This window comes from Syngnathus leptorhynchus, chromosome 1, assembly GCF_054491065.1.
Source record: "Syngnathus leptorhynchus isolate UIUO chromosome 1, UIUO_Slep, whole genome shotgun sequence".
Lineage (NCBI taxonomy): Eukaryota > Metazoa > Chordata > Actinopteri > Syngnathiformes > Syngnathidae > Syngnathus > Syngnathus leptorhynchus.
Window position 1 is genome coordinate 16,116,350 of NC_141195.1, and position 21,025 is coordinate 16,137,374.

At 41.5% G+C, this 21,025-nt stretch overlaps 4 protein-coding genes across 4 annotated transcripts; 1 reads left to right on the forward strand and 3 right to left on the reverse strand.

Moving 5' to 3' along the window:
• Positions 1-590: 590 nt before the first annotated feature.
• Positions 591-4,928, reverse strand: dnajc27 (DnaJ (Hsp40) homolog, subfamily C, member 27). Its single transcript, XM_085912357.1, has 7 exons — positions 4,602-4,928; positions 3,803-3,885; positions 3,648-3,717; positions 3,230-3,394; positions 3,031-3,153; positions 2,794-2,954; positions 591-2,076 (listed from the first exon to the last, which is right to left on the reverse strand). The coding sequence occupies exons 1-7, from the start codon at positions 4,686-4,688 to the stop codon at positions 1,944-1,946; spliced, it is 822 nt and encodes a 273-aa protein (XP_085768483.1). The 5' UTR covers positions 4,689-4,928; the 3' UTR covers positions 591-1,943.
• A 194-nt stretch (positions 4,929-5,122) lies between these two features.
• Positions 5,123-7,716, reverse strand: cd247 (CD247 molecule). Its single transcript, XM_085912465.1, has 8 exons — positions 7,609-7,716; positions 7,122-7,222; positions 7,018-7,050; positions 6,877-6,918; positions 6,694-6,726; positions 6,553-6,606; positions 6,234-6,263; positions 5,123-6,138 (listed from the first exon to the last, which is right to left on the reverse strand). The coding sequence occupies exons 1-8, from the start codon at positions 7,658-7,660 to the stop codon at positions 6,073-6,075; spliced, it is 411 nt and encodes a 136-aa protein (XP_085768591.1). The 5' UTR covers positions 7,661-7,716; the 3' UTR covers positions 5,123-6,072.
• A 158-nt stretch (positions 7,717-7,874) lies between these two features.
• Positions 7,875-10,190, reverse strand: creg1 (cellular repressor of E1A-stimulated genes 1). The gene is made up of 4 exons (XM_085912409.1): positions 9,783-10,190; positions 8,746-8,865; positions 8,547-8,660; positions 7,875-8,419 (listed from the first exon to the last, which is right to left on the reverse strand). Exons 1-4 carry the CDS (start codon positions 10,059-10,061, stop codon positions 8,342-8,344), a joined length of 591 nt encoding a protein of 196 aa, XP_085768535.1. The 5' UTR covers positions 10,062-10,190; the 3' UTR covers positions 7,875-8,341.
• An 858-nt stretch (positions 10,191-11,048) lies between these two features.
• otud5a (OTU deubiquitinase 5a) lies at positions 11,049-20,207 on the forward strand. The gene is made up of 9 exons (XM_085912240.1): positions 11,049-12,167; positions 13,367-13,460; positions 14,674-14,738; positions 16,216-16,372; positions 16,828-16,976; positions 17,241-17,426; positions 17,657-17,861; positions 18,275-18,346; positions 18,814-20,207. Exons 1-9 carry the CDS (start codon positions 11,583-11,585, stop codon positions 18,948-18,950), a joined length of 1,650 nt encoding a protein of 549 aa, XP_085768366.1. The 5' UTR covers positions 11,049-11,582; the 3' UTR covers positions 18,951-20,207.
• The last annotated feature ends 818 nt before the right edge of the window (positions 20,208-21,025 follow it).

The following is a 21,025-nucleotide window of genomic DNA, read 5'->3' on the forward strand; positions in this document are numbered from 1 at the left end:
ATATACAATGAAACTCCATTTGTTCAAAACCACCCGAGCTAGATCAAAAAAACTTTTAAACTACTTTGATACTCATTTAGATTCATCAAAACAGTCAAACTTAAAAAACTCTTTTAAGTATTCATTAGTAATATTAGTAATATAAATAAATCTTTAATTAAGTAGTACCTTAGGTTTCACTCTCTCACCCGCACAATTCTCCAAAAAGAGCAGAGCGTGCTTGCATCAAGTCTCCCCCAAGTAAAGTTTACCTTGAAATTGACAGATAATCTATTTGTCAAACGCAGTTGAGGTCTACTGTAAAAGTGAAATAAAACAAGAGAGAGTCAAACATATATTTAAACACCAAAAAAAAACAACTAAACCATTTCGGAAGACCAAACTTGAGCTCGTGGTCAATGCTAACATGTACAGTAATTATCATAGCCTCATTTTAATTATAAACCTTTAAATGACGACTACTTCAATTAAAAATAAAATTAAAATGGAGCAGCTGAATAATATCCAGTCAATGAAATATTTTCGGGACACCTTTTGATGCACGTTGGTAAAAAGCTAGTGATTAACTGATTGTATGTCCTCAGAACAAAAACATCCATTCATCTGACTCTCAAGGCTTTTATTCTTCTCCATTAAAATGTGCCCTAAAAAATATTTTTTTTACATCATAGTCACATGACGCTGACATAATTTCACGGTCATGCATTGCTCACAGATAATACAGCGACACAAATACATTTGAACAATTTGTACATAGATAATTTTGCAAGTTGTTTTGTTTTAACCGGGCTATCCTAAAAAAAAAAGAAAAAAAAGATTTAATATGATTATTTTATAATTTACATTCTTTTATCAATACTGAGTGTCTTTCCAGTGTTTTCTATCAGTGCAGTCTCTAGCCCTCTTGTTTTTTTTTAAATAATCACAGATTAAATTGTAGATTTGTAAACATAGGAAACAAGGCCTAAAATTTGCTGCCCCATCTTAAGTTTCAACGCTGACTAATGCACAGACAGACAAGCACAGACATCACTTGTGGGAGGAGCAAAGCAGACAAATGAGGAAATCTGTGATTCTTAAAACGTGTACGTGAGCAAGTTGCTCAGAATTTTTCTGGATCGTTAACACTGATGAACAACGCTCACATCATATTTGTCCACCATTAATCCACCACTTTCCTGCTCATGGTTTGACTATGTTGCATTGACATTTGCTGGATTAACAGAATTAGCATTAGCTAGCAACTTCATTTGAGTTGAGGTCATTTGTGTTTGCTAATGTGTCTGCTGCATGCACCACATGCACAGATCAGCTACACAAATGATCTTTTTACAATGTTTATTTTCCGGGTTTGACATTGGAAATCATGCTGAGAGGCCCTAATGATTAAATAAATTATATGAATTTTAGTGTGTAAAGTGCTGCCAGCACGCCTGCGACCCTTGTGAATAAGCGGTTCGGAAGATGAATGAATGAAAATAAATGCTTATTAGTCTCATTTAAATACAAACATGCATGATTAGCAAAGCTAACTGATGCATTTGCATTTAATTGGAATTCGCATACATTTCGGAGGTAGAGATAAATCCATGTAACAATCCAAATATAATAACATAATAAATTATAATAATTTAATATAAATGACCTTTTCATGTCTGTTACCTTACTGACATTTTGTCTAGATCAAACTTAACACTGAACTTGGATCTCCTTTTGCTGACACATTTTCCTCATTAGAAACCCTACTTAACATAGTGAGATGATTTCATGTTGAATGTGAATTCTTGGACACACCACATTCCGTACATGCATGTGTTTTCAGAGACGTCGTAAAATGGGTTTGGCAGAGCATATCATGGCACCCAAAAGGTGGAACACAAAGTGCTTATATAGAAAAAAAGAAAAAAAAAATTGTGAGACTGGATGTTTTATGTGTGTTGGCGCTATTTGATGTTCTTCAGCAGTGAGGTGCGTGCGTTCACCACTGCCTTGAATGCATCTTCACTCCCGGGGGCCACACATTTGTCTGGGTGCAACAGTACCGCCAGCTTCCTGTAGGCCTTGTTGACCTCCTCCCTGGAAACCAGCATATAGGAAGGAAAAGGAAAAAAATGTATTTTTCTACTCATCCAATTTTGCAAAAGACCATTTGAGAGCACTTTAACAGATTTTTTTTCAAGACTCTCGGAATATTGTGATCTATTTGTACATCAACTATATTGATTGATTGATAGAACTTTATTCATCCCACAGGGGGGAAATTCACTTGTCACAGCAGCACATATGACAAGATGAGAGAAAAAAATATTCTTCCACCAGAAAAAAAACTTTGATTCTAACTTTTTCCATTCATTAGTCAACAGTAAAACATAGCTAAGGTGTACGAAATTCAGCCACTTCTCACATGATCTGGAGAAAAATAGCTGTTTGTGTAAAAACAGCGACGATTATGCTTTTTAGTTTTCATGATACCTCGAACATTTGTGCACGACTGCCAAATGAAATTAATGGACATTCACTTCTTCTCAACATTCACTTTCTTACGATCCATTTCATAAGGAGGAACAAACACAACAGTTACTCTCACACCAATGGTGGCCGGATGTTGTGAAGTTCACTGCTGCCATCTAGTGGCAGAATTACTGATTAGCAGATGGGGGCGAGCGCTCACTTATTTTCACGAGACAGGCCCAACCCCTCCAAACAGGCAGATTTTGGATGAGTCGAGGGTAACTACTGTCATCAAGACATCTGAGAAGCTCATGTCTATTTGGCCGTGGCCAATTAACTCACCGTGTGGCGCCGGGTTTGACCCCCAGCATATCCCAAGAGTCTTTGCTGTTTCTGATACGTCTGATCGTGTCTGCTTGCTCTTTGGTGAAACCTACGCTGACCTCTGACACAGGGCGCTTACCGCCATTCTCACACATGTCGGTAATGGAGGAGAAGAAGGCCTGCACACAAAACAAAAACACAAAAGAATTTACATTCCCGTTTAGGGGCGGCTGAGTCTCCAGTATGTTCTCCCACCTGGAACATCTCGTTGATACCTTCTCCACTTTGCGCTGACGTCTCAAAGTAATGAAAGCCTCGAGACTCCGCCCACAAACGCCCCTCCCCCTCGTCCACCACGCGCCGTTTCAACAGGTCCACCTGTGGACACAATCGGTTGGTTCACTTCATGACTTGCGCGTTTGCTGTAACTCAGCTCTGGGGGGACGAGTCGGACCTTGTTGGCGCAGACCACAAACACGATGCTGTCCATGTTGGCCTGAGAGCCCATTTCCTGTTTCATTTCACCCAGCCAGCTATCCAAGGCATCAAAACTGTCTCGAAGACCAACATCATACACCAGAAGCACGCCTTGACTGTCCTTGTAGAACTCATTCCGCACCTTGCAGAAGAAATAGATTTGTATAATACAATATAATATGTGTAAACTGTATATAATTTATTTAATATTTTGTATTAACTTGATATTCACAGAAAAGCATCGCAAAAGCATTACTCCAGGTTAATAAAAAGTTGACAATGTCGATAACAGTAAATGAGTTCAATTTTATGGTGGCTGTCAATTACTTGCAGTTTTGTGCAATTTACTATTTTCAGGAAAATGAAACCTTAACACTGAACTTGGTCAGACTCACTTCGTAGAAGAATGGATGGCCAGCCATGTCGAAGATATTGACTTTGATTTCTCTGTCGCGAACCTGCACCCTGATAACACAAGCCTTATTAGGGTCATATTGCAAATACATTCAAATGCAAAACTGCACACAATTACAAAAGTGAATACACTTACTTGGTGACTCCGTAGTCAATTCCAATAGTGGCCAAATATTTGGGAACAAACCTCTTCTCACAATAACGTTTAATGATGCAACTCTGCAGGGAGAAATGAGAACGCCATTAGACCGAAATCCATTGAACATTGTTAGACAATACATTGATTTGCTATCCCTTGTAAAAATATATTTGTTTAAATGAACAGTTCATCAAAATCGAACTGACATACAAATGTAGTAGAATGGAAGTATATTAAATCTAAAGCACTACACAGTTTGATATTTTATTTCACAAATACACAATGATTACAATGATACTTTTATTGTAAATCTGGCACTGGAATTTCATTGTATAATTAATTTATTATTTTTTCACCCCTTAAGCCATTTATTGAATGGGGGAAAACAGCCAGACAGAAACACTAAATGACAACTAGCGGACAGCCTAAAGGCCACGCCCCTTAACGGTACACCAACACACGAATATTGCGGTGCAAATTACACTTTACTTAATTAGGATAAGTTGTTCAAAAATGGATTGATGAGTGGACTTATTTCTTTAGTTCTTTTTTTATTATGATATATATTGTCTTTATTAATAACGCGTTACAATTGTTTTCTTTCATGGAATTAGAAATTGTTCACATGCAAACAATACGTCGTCAAATTACCCATACATGCAGTAAACTACACGTCACTAAGCAACTTTACTAAATGATGACCATTGATTGATTGAATTGTTTATTTTGGCACGTACACAGTGACACTTCATCACAGTTTTCATTTTGTATTTCATTGATCAATAAAAGCTTATACCTTCCCAACTTCGGCGTTGCCAAGGCTTATTACTTTCACGCGGAGTGGCTTCTTGTTGTCTCGCCTTTTAGGCACGTTCGTTTCCATTTTTGTTTAATCCTTGAAAACTGAAACTTTTGGAGGAAGCAACGAGAAGGACGATGTTAACAACAAGCCCGTGCGGCTAAGGGCTAACGTTAGCATTTAGCACGACCCATGGACACGCGACTGAATTTACGACACAATTACCGTTGTATTACTTATGATAAGTAATTATAATTATGCTGGGCACGATTGACATGATTTGATCATCTGTCGGATAAAGCAGCATAAACACAGCGAGCAGAGTCGCCAGCGCCATTGCCTAAATGCTAACGTGCTGTTCATAAATGCACTTCCGCTCGTTCGTTTCAGAATAATAAACCAATTTGAAGAATCAATCGTGCTAAAATTAAAAGCATAATGTTATTCATCATTTCATTTTACGTTGTACGAAAAACTAAATGTATTAAAATTAATCTAACAAAAACCCTGAAAACATAATTGATTATATATCATGTCATTTATTAATTAAAATTGGAGATACTATTCGTTTTCCATTTACAAAGATAACTAAGTAGAGGTGGGTAGTAACATACACTCCATTACATTCACTTCATTACATTAAAGTAACTTTTGGGCTAAATTGTAATTGCCAAAGTAGTTTTACTTCAAAATTCTTAGGTTTTGTTTTTTATCAATATGGTAGAGATCTAGGTGACAAAATACAATGATGAATAAAACTGTAAGGAGGAGGAAAAAAGGATCTCCCTGATTAAACAAACAAACAAACAAACAAACAAACAAACAAACAAACAAACAAACAAACAAACAAGATAAAGCATAGCCCAGTGTGGTTTTGTTGTGCCTTTGTGCTGATGGCCTTGGGGCGGTGTCACCAGCAAGAACCAAACAGCAGTAGCAGTAAATAAAACAGTCATGCTTCAAAAAGCCAAACCTTCCATCACTGGGCAACCCATTCTATGGAGTCAGCCACAGTGGGCCACTCAAGAGCTGGTGATAGCTGGCGACCGACCGGTCTTGCTGGTGTTACCAACTACCAGCAAGCAAGGCAAACCCCATGATAGTAGACCTAGTTTGTTACACGTGCACATTTTTTAGCAGTAAAATTTGAAGTGCCCGACACCTCTCCGCAGACAAAATGCTTCATCATAGTTGCTCTGGCGCCAAAACTGTCAATAACCCAAAACTTGACCCCCCCCCCACACACACACACACAAAGACACACTAATAAAATTGCTTTTGCAAAAAAAAAAAATTGTACATAAGTTTCACTGTATTGTTTTGTATACACATTGCAAAAAATTAAGATTCAGCAGAAATGTCACTTTATATTATTTCATTACACAATTATCTCATGTATTATTATTTTATGATATAGAACAGTAGAGAATGATTAGATATTGAAAGGAACAATGAGCACGACATATTTCTAGCGGCTTGGAAATGGCTGCATCTGGACGGAATCGTAGGTGTCTCTGGTCGCTTTGCTGAGACCCTGAAGTCACATTTCAAAGATGACATTTCCATGTGAATGGGGTGAAAATTCAGATAAAAATCGAATTCATCTACAGAACTTGAAATTGCACTCACCTGGTAAACCTGATCGTTTTTTCGGGGTCGCTATAGGAAGCAGCAGATGAACGTGAACAGTTGGATCATTTCAGTCAAACATTGAGATAAACAAAACAATCTGTGTTATTTGTTCACAAACAAAATATATTTTCAAAAATGACCGATCAAATCTTTGCTTGTATCTCAAAAAAAGGGGTATCTTAAGTCACCACTATCTGAAAAATTAGATGTTTGTCTTCAAATAATTTGGTTTTTGATTGCCAATAAAAAATGGAGAAAAGACAAACGATACACAGATTGCCATGAATGGTTCTGAAGCAATAAAGGTCAAGCGCACCTCTCTTTTAACAGGAAGTACTTTGTATTCGTCTTCTGCTCTTTTGGTCAAGCCCTAAAACGGGACATGTGCAGACACACACAAACACACACTGTTTTATTTTGTTTTCAAACGATAAACTTAACCCAGAGGTACTGGTACCGTGTATGTCGCATTTTCATTCTCCCAGCGGTTCTGTAGGACACATATAAGGGAGAACTTTGTGAAACACGATACACATGTACACTACAGCTCACTAGGAAGTTGAGTTCTTTAGTTTTAACTGGTTCTGCATTATTTTACATTTTTACGTCTGCTTTTTGGCACTTTCTTTGGGATACTTACGCGCCCTCTCTCCGGGTCTCCTCTCGGCTGGCCACTTCCACCCTGATGAAGGCGAACGAGAGAGCGCCGATATTGTCACAATTTAGATCAAAATGGCGACAGGAGAGGAGGAGACGCTCTGCTACTGTTTGTGGGTCTCACCGTATAAGCGCCGTCCGACTTTGTTTTGAAGAACTGCACAGAGACGTTGAGAGGTGAAATGGCTGCAGAAGATTGTGTGTGGTTAGGGTTAGTAGCAGACTGACCTTCTCCTTGATGAACATGGCGGTGATGACCAGGCCGTAGAGACCCAGGAAGCCGTCCAGAATGTAACACAACTTGGGGTCGTATAGCGTCAACATGGCATCTGCACATGAAATTGTGCTCAGCGACAATCTTTGCCAATTTGCCTCCCTTTCTCTGTCTGAGGAAATATATTTGTCTTCTTCTCGAAAAGGAACGCATGTTCCTGAGCAGCCGACTTGCTAAAAACCACAGTTGCTTCCTGGTTGGTCGCTTCAAACAATTTTTCTCATAGTTTGATGATTACTTTGAACAATTAAAGGAAAACTATCTGTTTGGACTCTGGTCAAAATGCATAGCCAAAGTTTAAAATGTGGATGAAATTTGTCAGCTAAAGTTGACTATTTTTTTTTTTAACCCATGAGGCGAATCATCTCAAGAGCTTCTTGTGTGCTTCAAAGAAGCGTCAAGCACCAAATAAAGACAATTTGAATTGATGACTTGTTTTACCTGCAGGCTCAATCGCCAAGACCAGCACGCTTGATGTCCACCAGAACGCCATCCCGACCTCCGTGGAATCTCTCACACAACGTTTTTGCTTTAAATTGGGGCAGGAAGTGGTGAGGAGCAGCTGTGGTGGGTGACATAGAACCCACGTCGACTCACACAGTTTTGAAGTAGCGACATCTGACTCAAAGTACAGTTTATTACCTCCACCAAGCACAACGTGTTATTTTTTAAGTGTACCACCATTTTAGACTGAGGACATGGAGACATTCTATTCAACAACCTTTATTCATCACAAATAATATATTCATGTTCTCTCTAAAAATATAATTCATCAAAATGATCAGGACAAAAAACAACGCAAACAATGTACAATTGTAAATGTATAAATTGTGGCACTGTATCAAAAGATTTAAGAACACTACATTCATGAGAAATGGGCAGATAAGTCACATATATCAAAACCACTGTCCTCGAAGTAGAGGAGGCCTAGGGAGTGGTCATGGCCACCCCTAGCCACCATGTAGCTCCGCCCCTGTGTACCTGTACCATTTTACACTCTTAACAACACCTCATTTCAACTAAACACTGTCTTTCAATCTTGATAAGAAGGCAATCCAAACATTCACACCGCAACTATAAGCATGGCACTCATAAATAACAGCAAATCAGTGATTCACTTGAAATAATTCGTAATATGATTCACTGCAAAGAACACACTAAATCCCCGTGAATGTTACTTAGTTGGAGAGGCTTGGTAGTACTCATCGGGACTGACTGTCTTCACCCCGCCAAAATAATCCAGGACCCACACCTGTAACACAGAGGGGATGACAAGATTATTATTTTTTTCATTGTACAACAAGTCCCAAATTTGGGTTGTAACTTGGTTGTGCACAAAATATTTGTGGACTTTGATGTCATATTAAGAAAAACATTACCTGTGTGATATTGAATTTGGCAAAGAACCAGTTGTGGTCTGAGGGCCAGCCGATCATCTCTGGGTGTCGACTGAAGAGGGCTTTCTTGGCAAACTCTGCCTCTGTGCCGTTCACCTGACGAAGATAAGTAGGTGGACGTGAATGGTCTGACAATAGAAGACGAATAGCGTGAGGAAGTGGCGTGCGTGTGGGGACACACCTCCAGCATAGATCCGGACAGGATGATGTGAGCGCACAGAGGACTCTGAGGGTCGAAGCCCTGCTGGCGGCAGTAGTCAGTCTGAGCCAAAGACATGGACAAAGACGCCTGTGGGTTCACCTGGATTGATACAAAGTTTCATTACGTTTCAGTCAAGCTTTACACAGGGCCCACAACTCAATTTGAATTGAAGTCCTTCCAATATGGAGGGGTTTTTGTTATGCTGATCACGATATTTTGAAAAAAAAAATCTAATAACCGATTAATTGACCGATTATTTAAAAAGATGTACAGTGAATGAAATTTTTTTTTTCATTTCATTACCACTTACAACAATAAAGACATGAATTACAGACAGAATTTTCTATTGTTTAACATTACTTTGTATTTCAGTATTTAATTAACCTGACAACAGAGAGGAAAAAAATATTTATAAAAAATGTTGAGATGCACATTTGATTCTCTCATGTTCAAAAGCTTTGATCGTATGACCCCTCCTAAATTTAGTGGCAGAAAAAATAATAATAATCAACTGATCAATGTTACGCCACGTTATTGCATTTCCATCATGTGACTGGATGTCAAAACTGCTGATGCACAGTTGAAAAGCTGCTGAGTCATGGTGACTCTTCTACAGTTGCATAACGTTTGCATGTTGACTTGGTGAATGGACACTTGAGCAAAATTGATTCACTTTTAGAGGTGTAAACCGTGCCAAAAAAATACATGTTATATGAGGGGCGGATTGCGACAAGAAAACTATTTTAGGTGACATAAAAGGTTTGATAAATCATGTGAACTATAAATGATTACATCAATTAGGGGAAGATGTGCAAAAGTTATCATGCAATTAAGGATTATACCAAGTTGTTAATTTTTCAACTGTAGTTGAGTGTAGAAATGTAAATTACAAAGTGTTGCAAATTTAGTACACGAAAGATTGTACTTAATTCAAAAGTTGCTTAAACTGTCACAGTTACGGGCACTTGCTTTAGGAATTGTTGACATTTTGTAAATCACAGTTAAACATAGAATACCTGAAGGTCCTGGACGGAGATCTCCATACGGGTCAAGTACAGGTAAGGCACTCCGGAGCTGGAGCCCGGTGGCCCGTCGCTTACCGAGAACACGTTAGAGAAGGGCTGCCCCACTACTGGCTTGTGGCTGCTTATGGTGGCCATAGAGGCCCAGTTACACTGGTGGGTGACGAAGCGGGCGACCCGGGCAACCTGGTCGTGTGGAGGCAGGTGGAACCTCGAAGAGGCCACGGCGAGGCCGAGGAATAGCAGACACAAACCCCGCAAGAAAGCTCTCATTGTCGGTTCTAGAATTCAAACTTTGAACGCCTATCGGAGAAGTAAGCAAAGAACGCGCAGGATGAAATTGTAAACAACTGGAGAACTAGAAGATCCGGTCCAGATTTCCAAAGTAACAGAAAAGCAATTACATCCGTAAACAAACTCTAAGATGTAATGTACCCAAATAAGAACGCGAAGATCCTGTTTATATTTTCGAAGTAAACGTCATTAATATTACTCGAATCATTTCAAAATAAGATACAAGGATATTCAAAGAACACCTTTGGTCGTGGGTCGGACACAATAAATATTTATTCAACACACTGAAACAAAACATTTTTACTAATACATCTAAATTGAAACTGACGTAAACTACAACTTAAACTAAAAAAATCTTACTGTAGTGACAGTTGAAATGTTGAAAGCTTTGGTTGCTGGTCAGACCTTTTCTTTTAACTCGATCAGATTTCAACACACATTTTACACCGTGATTGCTAGGGGACAAATATATATATATATATATATATATATATATATATATATATATATATATATATATATATATATATATATATATATATATATATATATATATATATATATATATATATATATATCTTAATTCAGGTTAGGTGTAATTAATTAAACTCAAAATCGAATCACAAACAAATTGATTGCCTGATCAGCACAAAAGTAGTCAAAGCTAAGTATTTATCAATACTCTGTCAATACTGCTGTGAATATTTAGATCGTTTTTATCTCGATGCAGTTAAGATGCTAAACAGCAGTAAACTTACTAAAGTGTATATGATTGGATAAAGTGTATAAAGGTGATGGATGGATGGATGGATGGATGGATGGATGGATGGATGGATGGATGGATGGATGGATGGATGGATGGATGGATGGATGGATGGATGGATGGATGGATGGATGGATGGATGGATGGATGGATGGATGGATGGATGGATGGATGATTCTCTCGCAGAGTAGAAACGTTTTATAACGTAATTTATTATTTCTAACTTTTGTTATCCTTATTGTAAAAATATGGTTTTAAAAGAACTCACAAAAAATATAAATACATCGTCCTCTAGGGGGTGATGATGCCATCAGCACTAAATATAAGTTAGCAGCATCGTCAAGAGTAGAATGTCAGTCATTTATTTTCAAAATCAATTTTGTATTCGCGGCAGTAACGTCGACAAAGTGACGTAAACACGCGGTCTGACCCGGAAGTGACGCAGACGGGCCCGTCAGACTATGTTGATGTTTTGTGCACGAGCTCTCGCCCGGGAAGACAGAGACGTATTTTTGTTTTTTTCTCGTTTGTTTGTGTGTTGTGTTCCGTCCAAACGTCGATGGGAATCGTCGTGTTGTCGACGGGCAACATTCGCTCGATGATTCGCGGCTAGCCAGACAGTTCGACGCCGAACACAGCCAATCTTTTGATCCAAAAAGGCGGACAACTGACTCGTCGCCCTCTACCCCTCCACCCCACCCCCACCCCTTCTCCTCCCGCTCCTCCTCCTCCCCACCATGACGATCCTGCCCAAAAAGAAGCCCAGCTCCGGGGTTGGGGTCGCGGATCACGCTGATGACAGCGACCGGCGGAGCGTCGCGGACCCTCACCAGCACCCGCACCCTCACACAGGGAGGGCCGGAGCCCGGCCGCGGGCTTCTCCCCCGCCGTGGACGTACCAGCCCGCGCCGCCCTCTGCCAGAGACGAGCGGCGGAGCATCGAGGCGAGCTCCCGGCCGCAGCAGGCCTCTCCTCCTCCCGGCGGCTCCGTGGCCTCCGCCGGGCCGTGCGACGGCGGCGGCGGAGTCGGTGGCGGCGGCCTGGTGCCGACCTCCCGTGGGGACCTGGTGGTGCAGGCTGGCGTGGTGGGCTGCGGCGGGAGCATCGGCGGCTGCTGCTCCGGGCCCGGACTCAGTAAGAGGCGGCGACAAGCGGGCACCTGCTCCGGCTCGGCGGCGCTGGCCGGAGGGGGGCAGGCCGGTGTGAGCGGTCCCGGCGGCTCTAGCCAAGAACCGGACGAGGGAGCCGGCGGAAACAACAGCGAGGATGAGTACGAGAACGCCGCTCGCCTGCAGGCCGTTGACCCGGCCACTGCCGAGCAGGTAAGCGCCGGAAATCTAATCTTTCTGTGGGGGTCCTGGGTCGCGTCTAAAATGGTTGCTCCGGGAATTGAGAGTGGGTGAATGACGCTGGTTTCAGGGTCACGTCAATCATGTCGTTGCCATGGCAGCATGTATCAGGTATCTGGATTTGATTATTGATCTTTTTAACCACTGACGCCCCCTACTTTCGAAAACAGATATTTGTACTTTCCACCCTAATTCTCACTTTTATTAAAGTCGACCGTTTTCATTATGTTTAGGTGCCAGTATACCTCAAGTGGCTGAAAGTGATTGCATACTACTGACTTGAAGTGAAAACTTTGTCAAAAAGTTGTGTGGGGTTGCACCGCCACATGTACAGATGTGTACATAGTTTTTTTCAAAATCTTTAATAGAGACAGAGTGGGACAAAGTTACATCATGTTATTGAGGGAATGTTCTCACAGGTCTGTATAGAATACTTGGTTGGGTTGCCATTGAGCAATATAGCATCACGTAATTGTCAGCCACCTTGAAGACAACAGTGTCATTCATTGTCAAAAGAGCGCATGTGCACAATTGATTGTCGCACCAGAAGTTAGACCGTCCATCAATGACTGTTTACATGCAGTCAATCGCTCTATTAAAACTGGCAGTATTCCTATTAAGGTCCATGTAAATGCATGCAGATCGACGACTATGTCCTTCATCGAGATTTTGAAATTCTGAACAAGACCACTGGCTTTCCTATTTTCTAACCCGAATATCTTGGCTTGTAAATGCAATCGAGCCTAACTTGAATACATTGATTTGTCCTTGGCATTTCCACATTATTTTCTATCTTTACGGCAAAAATCACGCTGTGTGTGTGTGTAGATCGACAGTGTGTATAAGTCTGTACGTCTGGCTTACAACTCACATAAGCATGGCAGAGCTCAGAGATGTGGCACAAAAGCACACTTTTGGAGCAAAGGTGAAACAAGGTGGTGGGGGACATGATTAGAATATGTTTTGTTTAAGGTAGAAATGAAAAAGCGGAAATGGTGTCTATTTGCGCCATGACGTCAATGTGCGGGTGGCTTCATGCCATTTCCCATTTGGGCAAGTTCTGTGATTGTTCAGTGCATACAATAAAATCTGATGAAATGTGACTATGTACATGCTGAAATAAACAGATAAGTACATTCTGATTGTGTGTTGTCTGTGTGTTGTGTGTGCAGCAAGAGCACTGGTTTGAAAAGACCCTTCAAGATAAGAAAGGTTTTGTCATCAAGAAGATGAAGGAGGATGGAGCGTGTCTCTTCAGAGCTGTCGGTGAGTCAAATGCTTAGGTGTCACTGTTGTGTTTGGTTCAGCCAAAACACCGAGACTTTTTTTTTTTTTTTAGTTACATTCACTTGTTTTGTTGTCCTTTCATTTTTGTGTATTTTAGTTGGTTGTGCAAGCTAGAGTGTTCCGCTACAAATTGTTGCTTTCGCGCCATTTTGTGTTACCTTTGCGCCGAGAAACTCGTTTCAAGTGAATGGAAAAGGTTCTTTTTGACAAAAGTAGTGCTTTATTTGTTCTGTTCAGACTTTTACGTCTTTGGTTAGAAAGTCAAAAGTATTAACAAGCATTCAGTCATGTAGTCCCACACTGAAGATAAAATCATGCTTGTCTTGCAAAAGGTTTAAATGTTAGTTTCATAGACTTGCAATTCTCTGGTGGCTTGTTTGCTAACTTGATGCATTTAAATGAGACATAGATACAAATACACCTAAATCTTAATTTTACTCGCTTCGATCCGACGCGACTTTCTGTCTTACAGGGTTTGGTCATGGACCCCAATTTTATAAATACATTTTCAATTAGAATTTTAAATGGATGATATAAGGACCGTACGAAGCTAAATGACTAGCGCGTAAACCTTAGCGCTAGTGATTCGATGAATTTCGGTGACCAATTTAATGGCGTTAGATAATAAAACGTCCGGCTGTTTGGTCTTTATGACTGTTTTATTACAGTGTTAGAGATAGCTAAGGTTGTTTGGATTTGGAAAGGGGGAAGTTCGCGGAAAAGCCTCATCCGCACAGTCACTCTCAAGTCAAAGAGTGTGGGTGGACACAGTAGTAGAATAAGTGGCTGCTTTATTCCCTCTTCCGGCCAATTCACATAGCATCAAAATGACTTACTCAATCTGCCGGATATTGTCATCTTTGTGTTGCTTCTCTTTTAATAAAATGTCAACAGACTTGGATATGTGCCGAGCATCCACGGACGGCAAACAGACCCCTTCGGCTGCCTAAAAAAAAAAACGCCTTTCCAAAAAAACTAGACTTTCCATATACGCGCTTTCGGGGTTAACGCAATTCCCAAATTGTGGACCCCAAAGTCCGTGTAAAATCGAGATTTAGGTCTATATGAAATATTTCGTTATGCACTGGTAACGTCATTTTTCAGCTTTTAGCAACAAATAGAGCCGCCAGCAAGCAACATCTCTGGAAAATTAGTTGGGAATACTAAATGTGTTTTTGTGCGTGTGTGTCAGCTGACCAGGTTTATGGTGATCAGGACATGCACGAAGTGGTGAGGAAACACTGCATGGACTACCTGGTGAGTGACACTTCTTGTCATTCCTACATGAGGTTAAAAATGTTTTGAAATGCGTATCAAATTTGTCAAATAATTTGTTTCACAAATAAAGCAATTCATTTCGAGATTTTAATTTGTATTTTTTGTAAATGACGATTTAACCAATTATTTATTGAAACAAATACAAACTTTTTAAATCTGTAAGATTTTTTGGGAGTCTGGATTGTCGGATTACACACGCAACACGGGCTGGCATGGGCCGGGTGTGTTTCTGTCAGTCATTGCTTGACCTGTTTGGGGGCGATTACACAGATGGATGAAAACCCACTTCCGTCCTTGCTTAGTCTGTCCATTTTTGAAAATGTCTCCTCCTCCGTCCGCAAAACGGCCAAATGTCTTCGACAGATGGATCGTTCCATTTCTGGGGCATCACTGCAATTTGAGCGATCATTTTGTGTCGTGCAGTCTCAAGTGCTGCCAAGTCAACAACAGTGACAGAAGACAAGGATGTAGACGGCATGGGCAATCCATCCATCCATTTTCTGTACCGCTTAGTCCCCACGGGGGTCGTGGGCGTGCTGGAGCCTATCCCAGCCGACATCGGTCACTAGGCGGAGGACACTTTGAATTGGTTGCCAGCCAATGGCAGGGCACACAGAGACGAACAACCATTCGCACTCGCACTCACTCCTAGGGACAATTGGCACTCACACTCACTCCTAGGGACAATTGGCCTACCAAGCATGATTTGAGATGTGGGAGGAAACCGGAGTGCCTGGAGAAAACCCACGTGGACACGGGGAGAACATGCAAACTCCACACAGGGAGGGTCGGAGGTGAAATGGAACCCGCACACTCCTAACTGTGAGGCGGACGTGCTACCCAATGCGCCACCGAGCTGCCCGCATGGGCGATCATTAATTTAAATATGTCATGAGAGTACATTTCATGTTAAATCTTACTTGATATGATGAAGTGTGTGCTGCAAATACGAGGGTTGTTGATGATACTCTTAAGTCCATTTTTTTTCTATCCATCCATTCTTTCATCCTTCCATAAAATCAAATTTTAACCAGGCTAGCTATTAGCCAAGCGCATCAGCTAGGATTAACGCTACTTGGCTATTTGCGTGACTGACTGCTACGCCTCAATAAATCTGACCGAACCATATAAACTGGTTTCAAAAGCCGTTCTACCCCTAGTGTGTATGCACGCTTGTGAGTGCCCACACTCGCACAGCAGTGAGCAAAAGCTAGTTCAATGTTCACCACTGTGGCTTGCAGAGAAGGCTGCTTTGATGCGGTGAGTCGTAAATGTTTTAATTTTTTATTTATTTTAAACCTTTTTCCATCATGTCACGTAAAAGTTGGTGTAAACAAGTGACGCTTCGCCTGGCGAGGCTGTAAGAAAAGCCTGGCGCCCCATCAGACCTAAGAGAATGCACCTTGAGTCGTAGTAATATGTGAGTTGTATGATTTTTTTTTTTTCTGCTTTGCAGATGAAGAATGCAGACTATTTTTCCAACTACGTGACAGAAGACTTCACCACGTACATCAACCGGAAGAGGAAAAACAATTGCCATGGCAACCACATTGAAATGCAGGCCATGGCAGAAATGTACAACAGGCCTGTGGAGGTGTACCAGTACGGCACAGGTATCTGCTGCTCGTTTTTGTCTCATTATGACATTCTTAGTTGTCGGGCTGCGATGATTAATCGAATACTGTAACTCAGTCACAAAATTAATAGAATAATTTTCCACACGGACTGATGTGCTGCAGTCAAACACCACTCTGTGTAGAAATAAGTCAGCATGTAGATAAAATGCAAAGTAGACCACAGCAGCATGTCTACCATTGCCAGCACAAGGTAAAAGCTGACGGCCATGTCACTAGCCATGTTAGTCCCGCCTTTAAAAGCCATACCTGCTCAAAAACACAAGATACTGTGGTAGAATGTGAGGATGGGTGGACAAAAAAAATACCTGCATTTCACTTTTCACTTCTTTGACAATGTTCGATATCTGCAGCCGTACTTAATTTCATTATGCTCATTGTAACTGCCAATCAGCTGCATCCACGGTAAGCCCCCCCTCCTCTTTCTGACACAGAGCCAATCAACACCTTCCACGGCATCCACCAGAATAACGACGAGCCCATCCGAGTGAGCTACCATCGTAACATCCATTACAACTCTGTGGTCAACCCCAACAAGGCCACTATTGGCGTGGGCCTTGGTCTGCCCGCCTTCAAGCCAGGGGTACGAACCTGCATGCCCCCACGCCATTTTTTATTTGCCCACGCATAGTGTGTACTGCTCCAGTAGGTGCACTTGAAAAAATACGCCACACGTTATATCGAGAAGTAACTCGCAGTGCTGCTTATGGTAATTAAGCCCACTCTTCGGTCATTTTGCAGCTGAAGTCCATATCAACACATTTAGTAAAGTAGTCAGTTAACTCAAGATCAAATACATTGGAAAAGTCACTTGACATATTATGACCCCTTTAAACCACGTTCCTAGTATGCGGACCAATCCCTGATGAAGTCGGCCATCAAGACCTCCGAGGAGTCGTGGATCGAGCAGCAGATGTTGGAGGACAAGAAACGAGCAAGCGACTGGGAGGCGACGTGCGAGGCCATTGAGGAGCAGGTGGCCAGGGAATCTTACCTGCAGTGGCTTCGGGACCAGGAGAAGCAGGCCCGGCAGGTCAGCACCTTCTCTGCTATTTTCCTTCCCTACTTTTGATTTATGGAAAGCAGAGTGAGAACAATTTGTTTGTGGTTCCTTGGTTCATCATGAGTGTCCCAACCTATGACTTTTTCAAGTCATCGCTTGGTCGTTTTTGTTGGATCATTTTTTGCTTTTTGTCACGAGCTAAATGTGTAGTATGGGTGAACTTCAGCTACATCATCACTCGATTATCTCCACTCCTCCAGCCCAGGAAAGCAAGCGCCACCTGCAGCTCAGCCACAGCAGCAGCCTCCAGTGGCCTGGAGGACTGGACGGCTCGGTCTCCGCGGCAACGAGACTCTGACCCCTCCCACTCGGACCTCCCCAGTGCCCCGTCAACAGTCATCAAACCACCTTCCCCTGCCGGCGCTGCCCTCATCCTTAATAAGCCGCCCTCACCTTGTGCGCCAGGTAACGCCCACTGATTAACGCCCACCGGTGAGCATCGGCGAGTGACTCGGGTAGCAAAGGGGTGAAATATTCTCAGTAAATTTCTAGGTCATCTGGTAAATAAAACTCAGATGTCTGGTTCTACATTAGTTTTTTTTGGGGGGGGGGGGGGGGGGGGGGCTCTTTTTTGTGAGTACTGGCAATAGAAAATCTGGTCAAAAATTGCTTTTCAGTTGAAAATATCTACCAATAAGATCACACGAGCCAAAATCAGAGTTCTCCAAGTCAAAATTACTGTTCGTGTTTCATATAGCATCACTTGCTATTTGAGAATTTTGCAACCCTACTGACTTGTAGCACTTGCCTGGGCTACTTTGTGTGTGCATATCTTAATGCTTGTGCTAACGTGCATGCATGCGTGCGTGTGTTTGCAGGTCCCAGTAATCAGAGTCGTCATCATTTAGAGTACAGAGCCATTATGCAGGAGATGTCACCTACAGCATTTGGTGAGGAAGATCAGAGAGAGAGACCTTCCTAAACATTTTAATATGGGAAAAAAAAAACATTTCCATAATGCCATTCAAAATGTTAAACGTTCATAGCTTATAGATTCATGGCCCACAATTTAAACAATTTCAAGTATCGATATGTTTTGGGTTTTTTTTTTTAATTCGGGCTTCCAGCTCATGAAACCCACAAAAACAGGAAAAGATCAAATCCTTGCAATTGTACAGTACCTTGAGGAACATTGATCTTAAACTTTTCAGCAAAAGCCAGTATCTCGTCATGTCAGTCATGGTCATCTGTGGAGCAGGGAGAAGGAGAGAGACACCACGTTTGTCTGTGACACGTCTATCGACTCAAAATCCATGGCTACATTTGTGCAGTCTGACGTCTTCATTAGACTTGTCTGTCGCGCCCCTGAACGTCAGATCCTAGAATTGCCGCTGATGTCGTGTCAATGTTTTCTCAGGTCTGAGCGACTGGGAGGACGACGAGATCCTGGCGTCAGTCCTGGCCGTGTCCCAGCAGGAATATTTGGACAGCATGAAACATCAGAGCGGCGCCGTACAGCATCGAGAGCGAGAAGCGTCGCCTGACAGCAGCTGATGGACGCACACACATGACCTATAAGCACCCCTTCCCCGTGAACCACTGAAGACAAAGCCTGAAGAAAGAAATGCAGTTATTTTTTCTCTCAACCCTTCATCCATCCTTCCCTCCCTTTGTCTATTCCTCCGAGCGGGTACTTGAGTGGATTCTGGCTCAACGAACACGCTAACCACAGATCAAGTCACGGGAGAGATTGAATCCATGGGAACAAAACACGCATTTCTTCTGCTTGCATTTTCCGCGTTATCACATACGATCACTGACCCGCTACGACGGCAAGCCGGACGGCTTTTGTCCACAAAAAACAATGTTGTCACATGACCTCACGTTGATTTTGTCGTAATTTATTCTGGTTTGCACAAGTTACACTGCTCACAAAAAGTTAGGAATACTGGGCTTTCGGGTGAAATTTCACAAAGAACCTAAGATGCACTATAGGAGCACATGGCGACTGCCACTCAGCCACTACTGCATCATTCTGATTGGCTGTCGACCCAACTGCAAGTTGATTTTGTCCACAGTAGCCAAAACGCAACAAATAACAAGGTCATAGTGTCATCGTTAAATAGTTGCTAATTAGCTGCTATCCTAATCTACTTTGGTGACATGAGATTTCCTTGTGTCGTGTTATCAGCTAACAGTTAGCCGGGACATAGAGAAATTTATCCCAGGTTGAAATGTTTTTGACTCTTTGGATATTTTGTTCTACTTCAGTGAGTTAGCATAACTCTCCTAACTGCATCACCATCATGTCATCGCTTAGTGTGGCTGAACTTAGGCGGTTCTTTTTGACGAGGTAGTATTCGCATGTTTTCTGCTGACTGGCAAATTAAGTTTCCCTTCCGGTTTGTATAGAAAGATCGTTATTGAACATGTAGCACAATAAAGTGAGTAAGGCTAATCTGACATCATGCTACGCTCTCAACGCCTGAATTCTACCCCTTGGCTTTGTACAAATTGAAAGGACTTCCTGTTGGCGACCAGTGTGTTTGAGTTCTATTGATAGGTTGGAAATCTATTTTTTAAAAATGTCTGTCTTCCTCTTACCTTTATCATCATCATCATTAGCTGCATGTTTGATCGAGACCAATATCGCCATGGAGACAAAGTGACAAATGAGAGACAAAAATAGAATTGCCACCTCTCAATGATTGATTATTGTTATAATTAATAATATAAGTTTGTTTTTATTTTATCGCTTGGGTTGAAAATAACTTTTTCTTGGAATAAAAAGAGGAAAATATTTCAGACAGATTGAGCTGCTGATTATTGGTTTTCTGCTTCTCTTGGTCAAGTCAAGTTGTATTTGGAATCTCTCCATCACCTATAAGCTGCCATATCTCAATAGGCAGTTGTCCATTTATTGTGTAGAAAGTGTCATTTGGGTTGTTCCAAGTATTGAGTATTCTCAATCATGGATGCCTTTTTTAACTATTCTTTTTATTAAGCTAGAAAATCAAAAAAGCATACAATACTATGTTAGAATGCAACATTTTAACAACCTTGCTTGGAAACTGGTTTGATATATCCTTCATATTCTTTACCTTTTTGACTGCTTTGAGTTGGCTCTGTGTGCTATGAGGTGGTGTTTTGGTGGTTGGTCGATGATCCCTAGCGAGGGACCTGGATTTTTTTTTACTTTTAAACTTTTTTTTTTTTCGTAATCTGATTTGGGGTTGTGTCCTTTAACATAATTTGAAAATCTGAGTATTTCAATTTGTAAACGAGCTGTAAAAGAACTTGAGAATTGGATGAGGAGTGGCCAATATCATTGATTGTGCTATCCTAAAGTTAACAGATCAGACCACCAAGTGTAGCCAACCCGATATCGGCAAACAGAAGAAAAAAAACCCGGACAGCCGCACACTACATATACCACCGAACCTGTTCATTAAGAACTGTATTTATTGTGAATAAAACATTTATATTAGATCGTTTATTTGATTTGTTGTACATATCTTCAATTCAATAAAATGAACGCTTTGATTTTCGCGCTTGCGCAATGTTGTCTTCCTCTTGGCAATGCATTGTTCTCCAGACGTCACATCACACACGAATGCGGACGGGGAGCG

Coding starts and splice junctions, on each gene's coding strand:
- creg1 (XM_085912409.1), bottom strand. CDS start 10,061: ATGAGAGCTTTCTTGCGGGGTTTGTGTCTGCTATTCCTCGGCCTCGCC. Junction 8,661..8,745: donor TGTCCGGATCTATGCTGGAG/GTGTGTCCCCAC, acceptor TATCTTCGTCAG/GTGAACGGCACAGAGGCAGA. Junction 8,420..8,546: donor CCAAATTCAATATCACACAG/GTAATGTTTTTC, acceptor TCTGTGTTACAG/GTGTGGGTCCTGGATTATTT.
- otud5a (XM_085912240.1), top strand. CDS start 11,583: ATGACGATCCTGCCCAAAAAGAAGCCCAGCTCCGGGGTTGGGGTCGCG. Junction 13,461..14,673: donor GTGTCTCTTCAGAGCTGTCG/GTGAGTCAAATG, acceptor CGTGTGTGTCAG/CTGACCAGGTTTATGGTGAT. Junction 18,347..18,813: donor GATGTCACCTACAGCATTTG/GTGAGGAAGATC, acceptor ATGTTTTCTCAG/GTCTGAGCGACTGGGAGGAC.
- cd247 (XM_085912465.1), bottom strand. CDS start 7,660: ATGGCGTTCTGGTGGACATCAAGCGTGCTGGTCTTGGCGATTGAGCCT. Junction 7,051..7,121: donor CCATGTTCATCAAGGAGAAG/GTCAGTCTGCTA, acceptor GTCTCTGTGCAG/TTCTTCAAAACAAAGTCGGA. Junction 6,264..6,552: donor TACTTCCTGTTAAAAGAGAG/GTGCGCTTGACC, acceptor TGCTTCCTATAG/CGACCCCGAAAAAACGATCA.
- dnajc27 (XM_085912357.1), bottom strand. CDS start 4,688: ATGGAAACGAACGTGCCTAAAAGGCGAGACAACAAGAAGCCACTCCGC. Junction 2,955..3,030: donor GTATCAACGAGATGTTCCAG/GTGGGAGAACAT, acceptor TTTTGTGTGCAG/GCCTTCTTCTCCTCCATTAC. Junction 2,077..2,793: donor GTCAAACCCGGCGCCACACG/GTGAGTTAATTG, acceptor GCTGGTTTCCAG/GGAGGAGGTCAACAAGGCCT.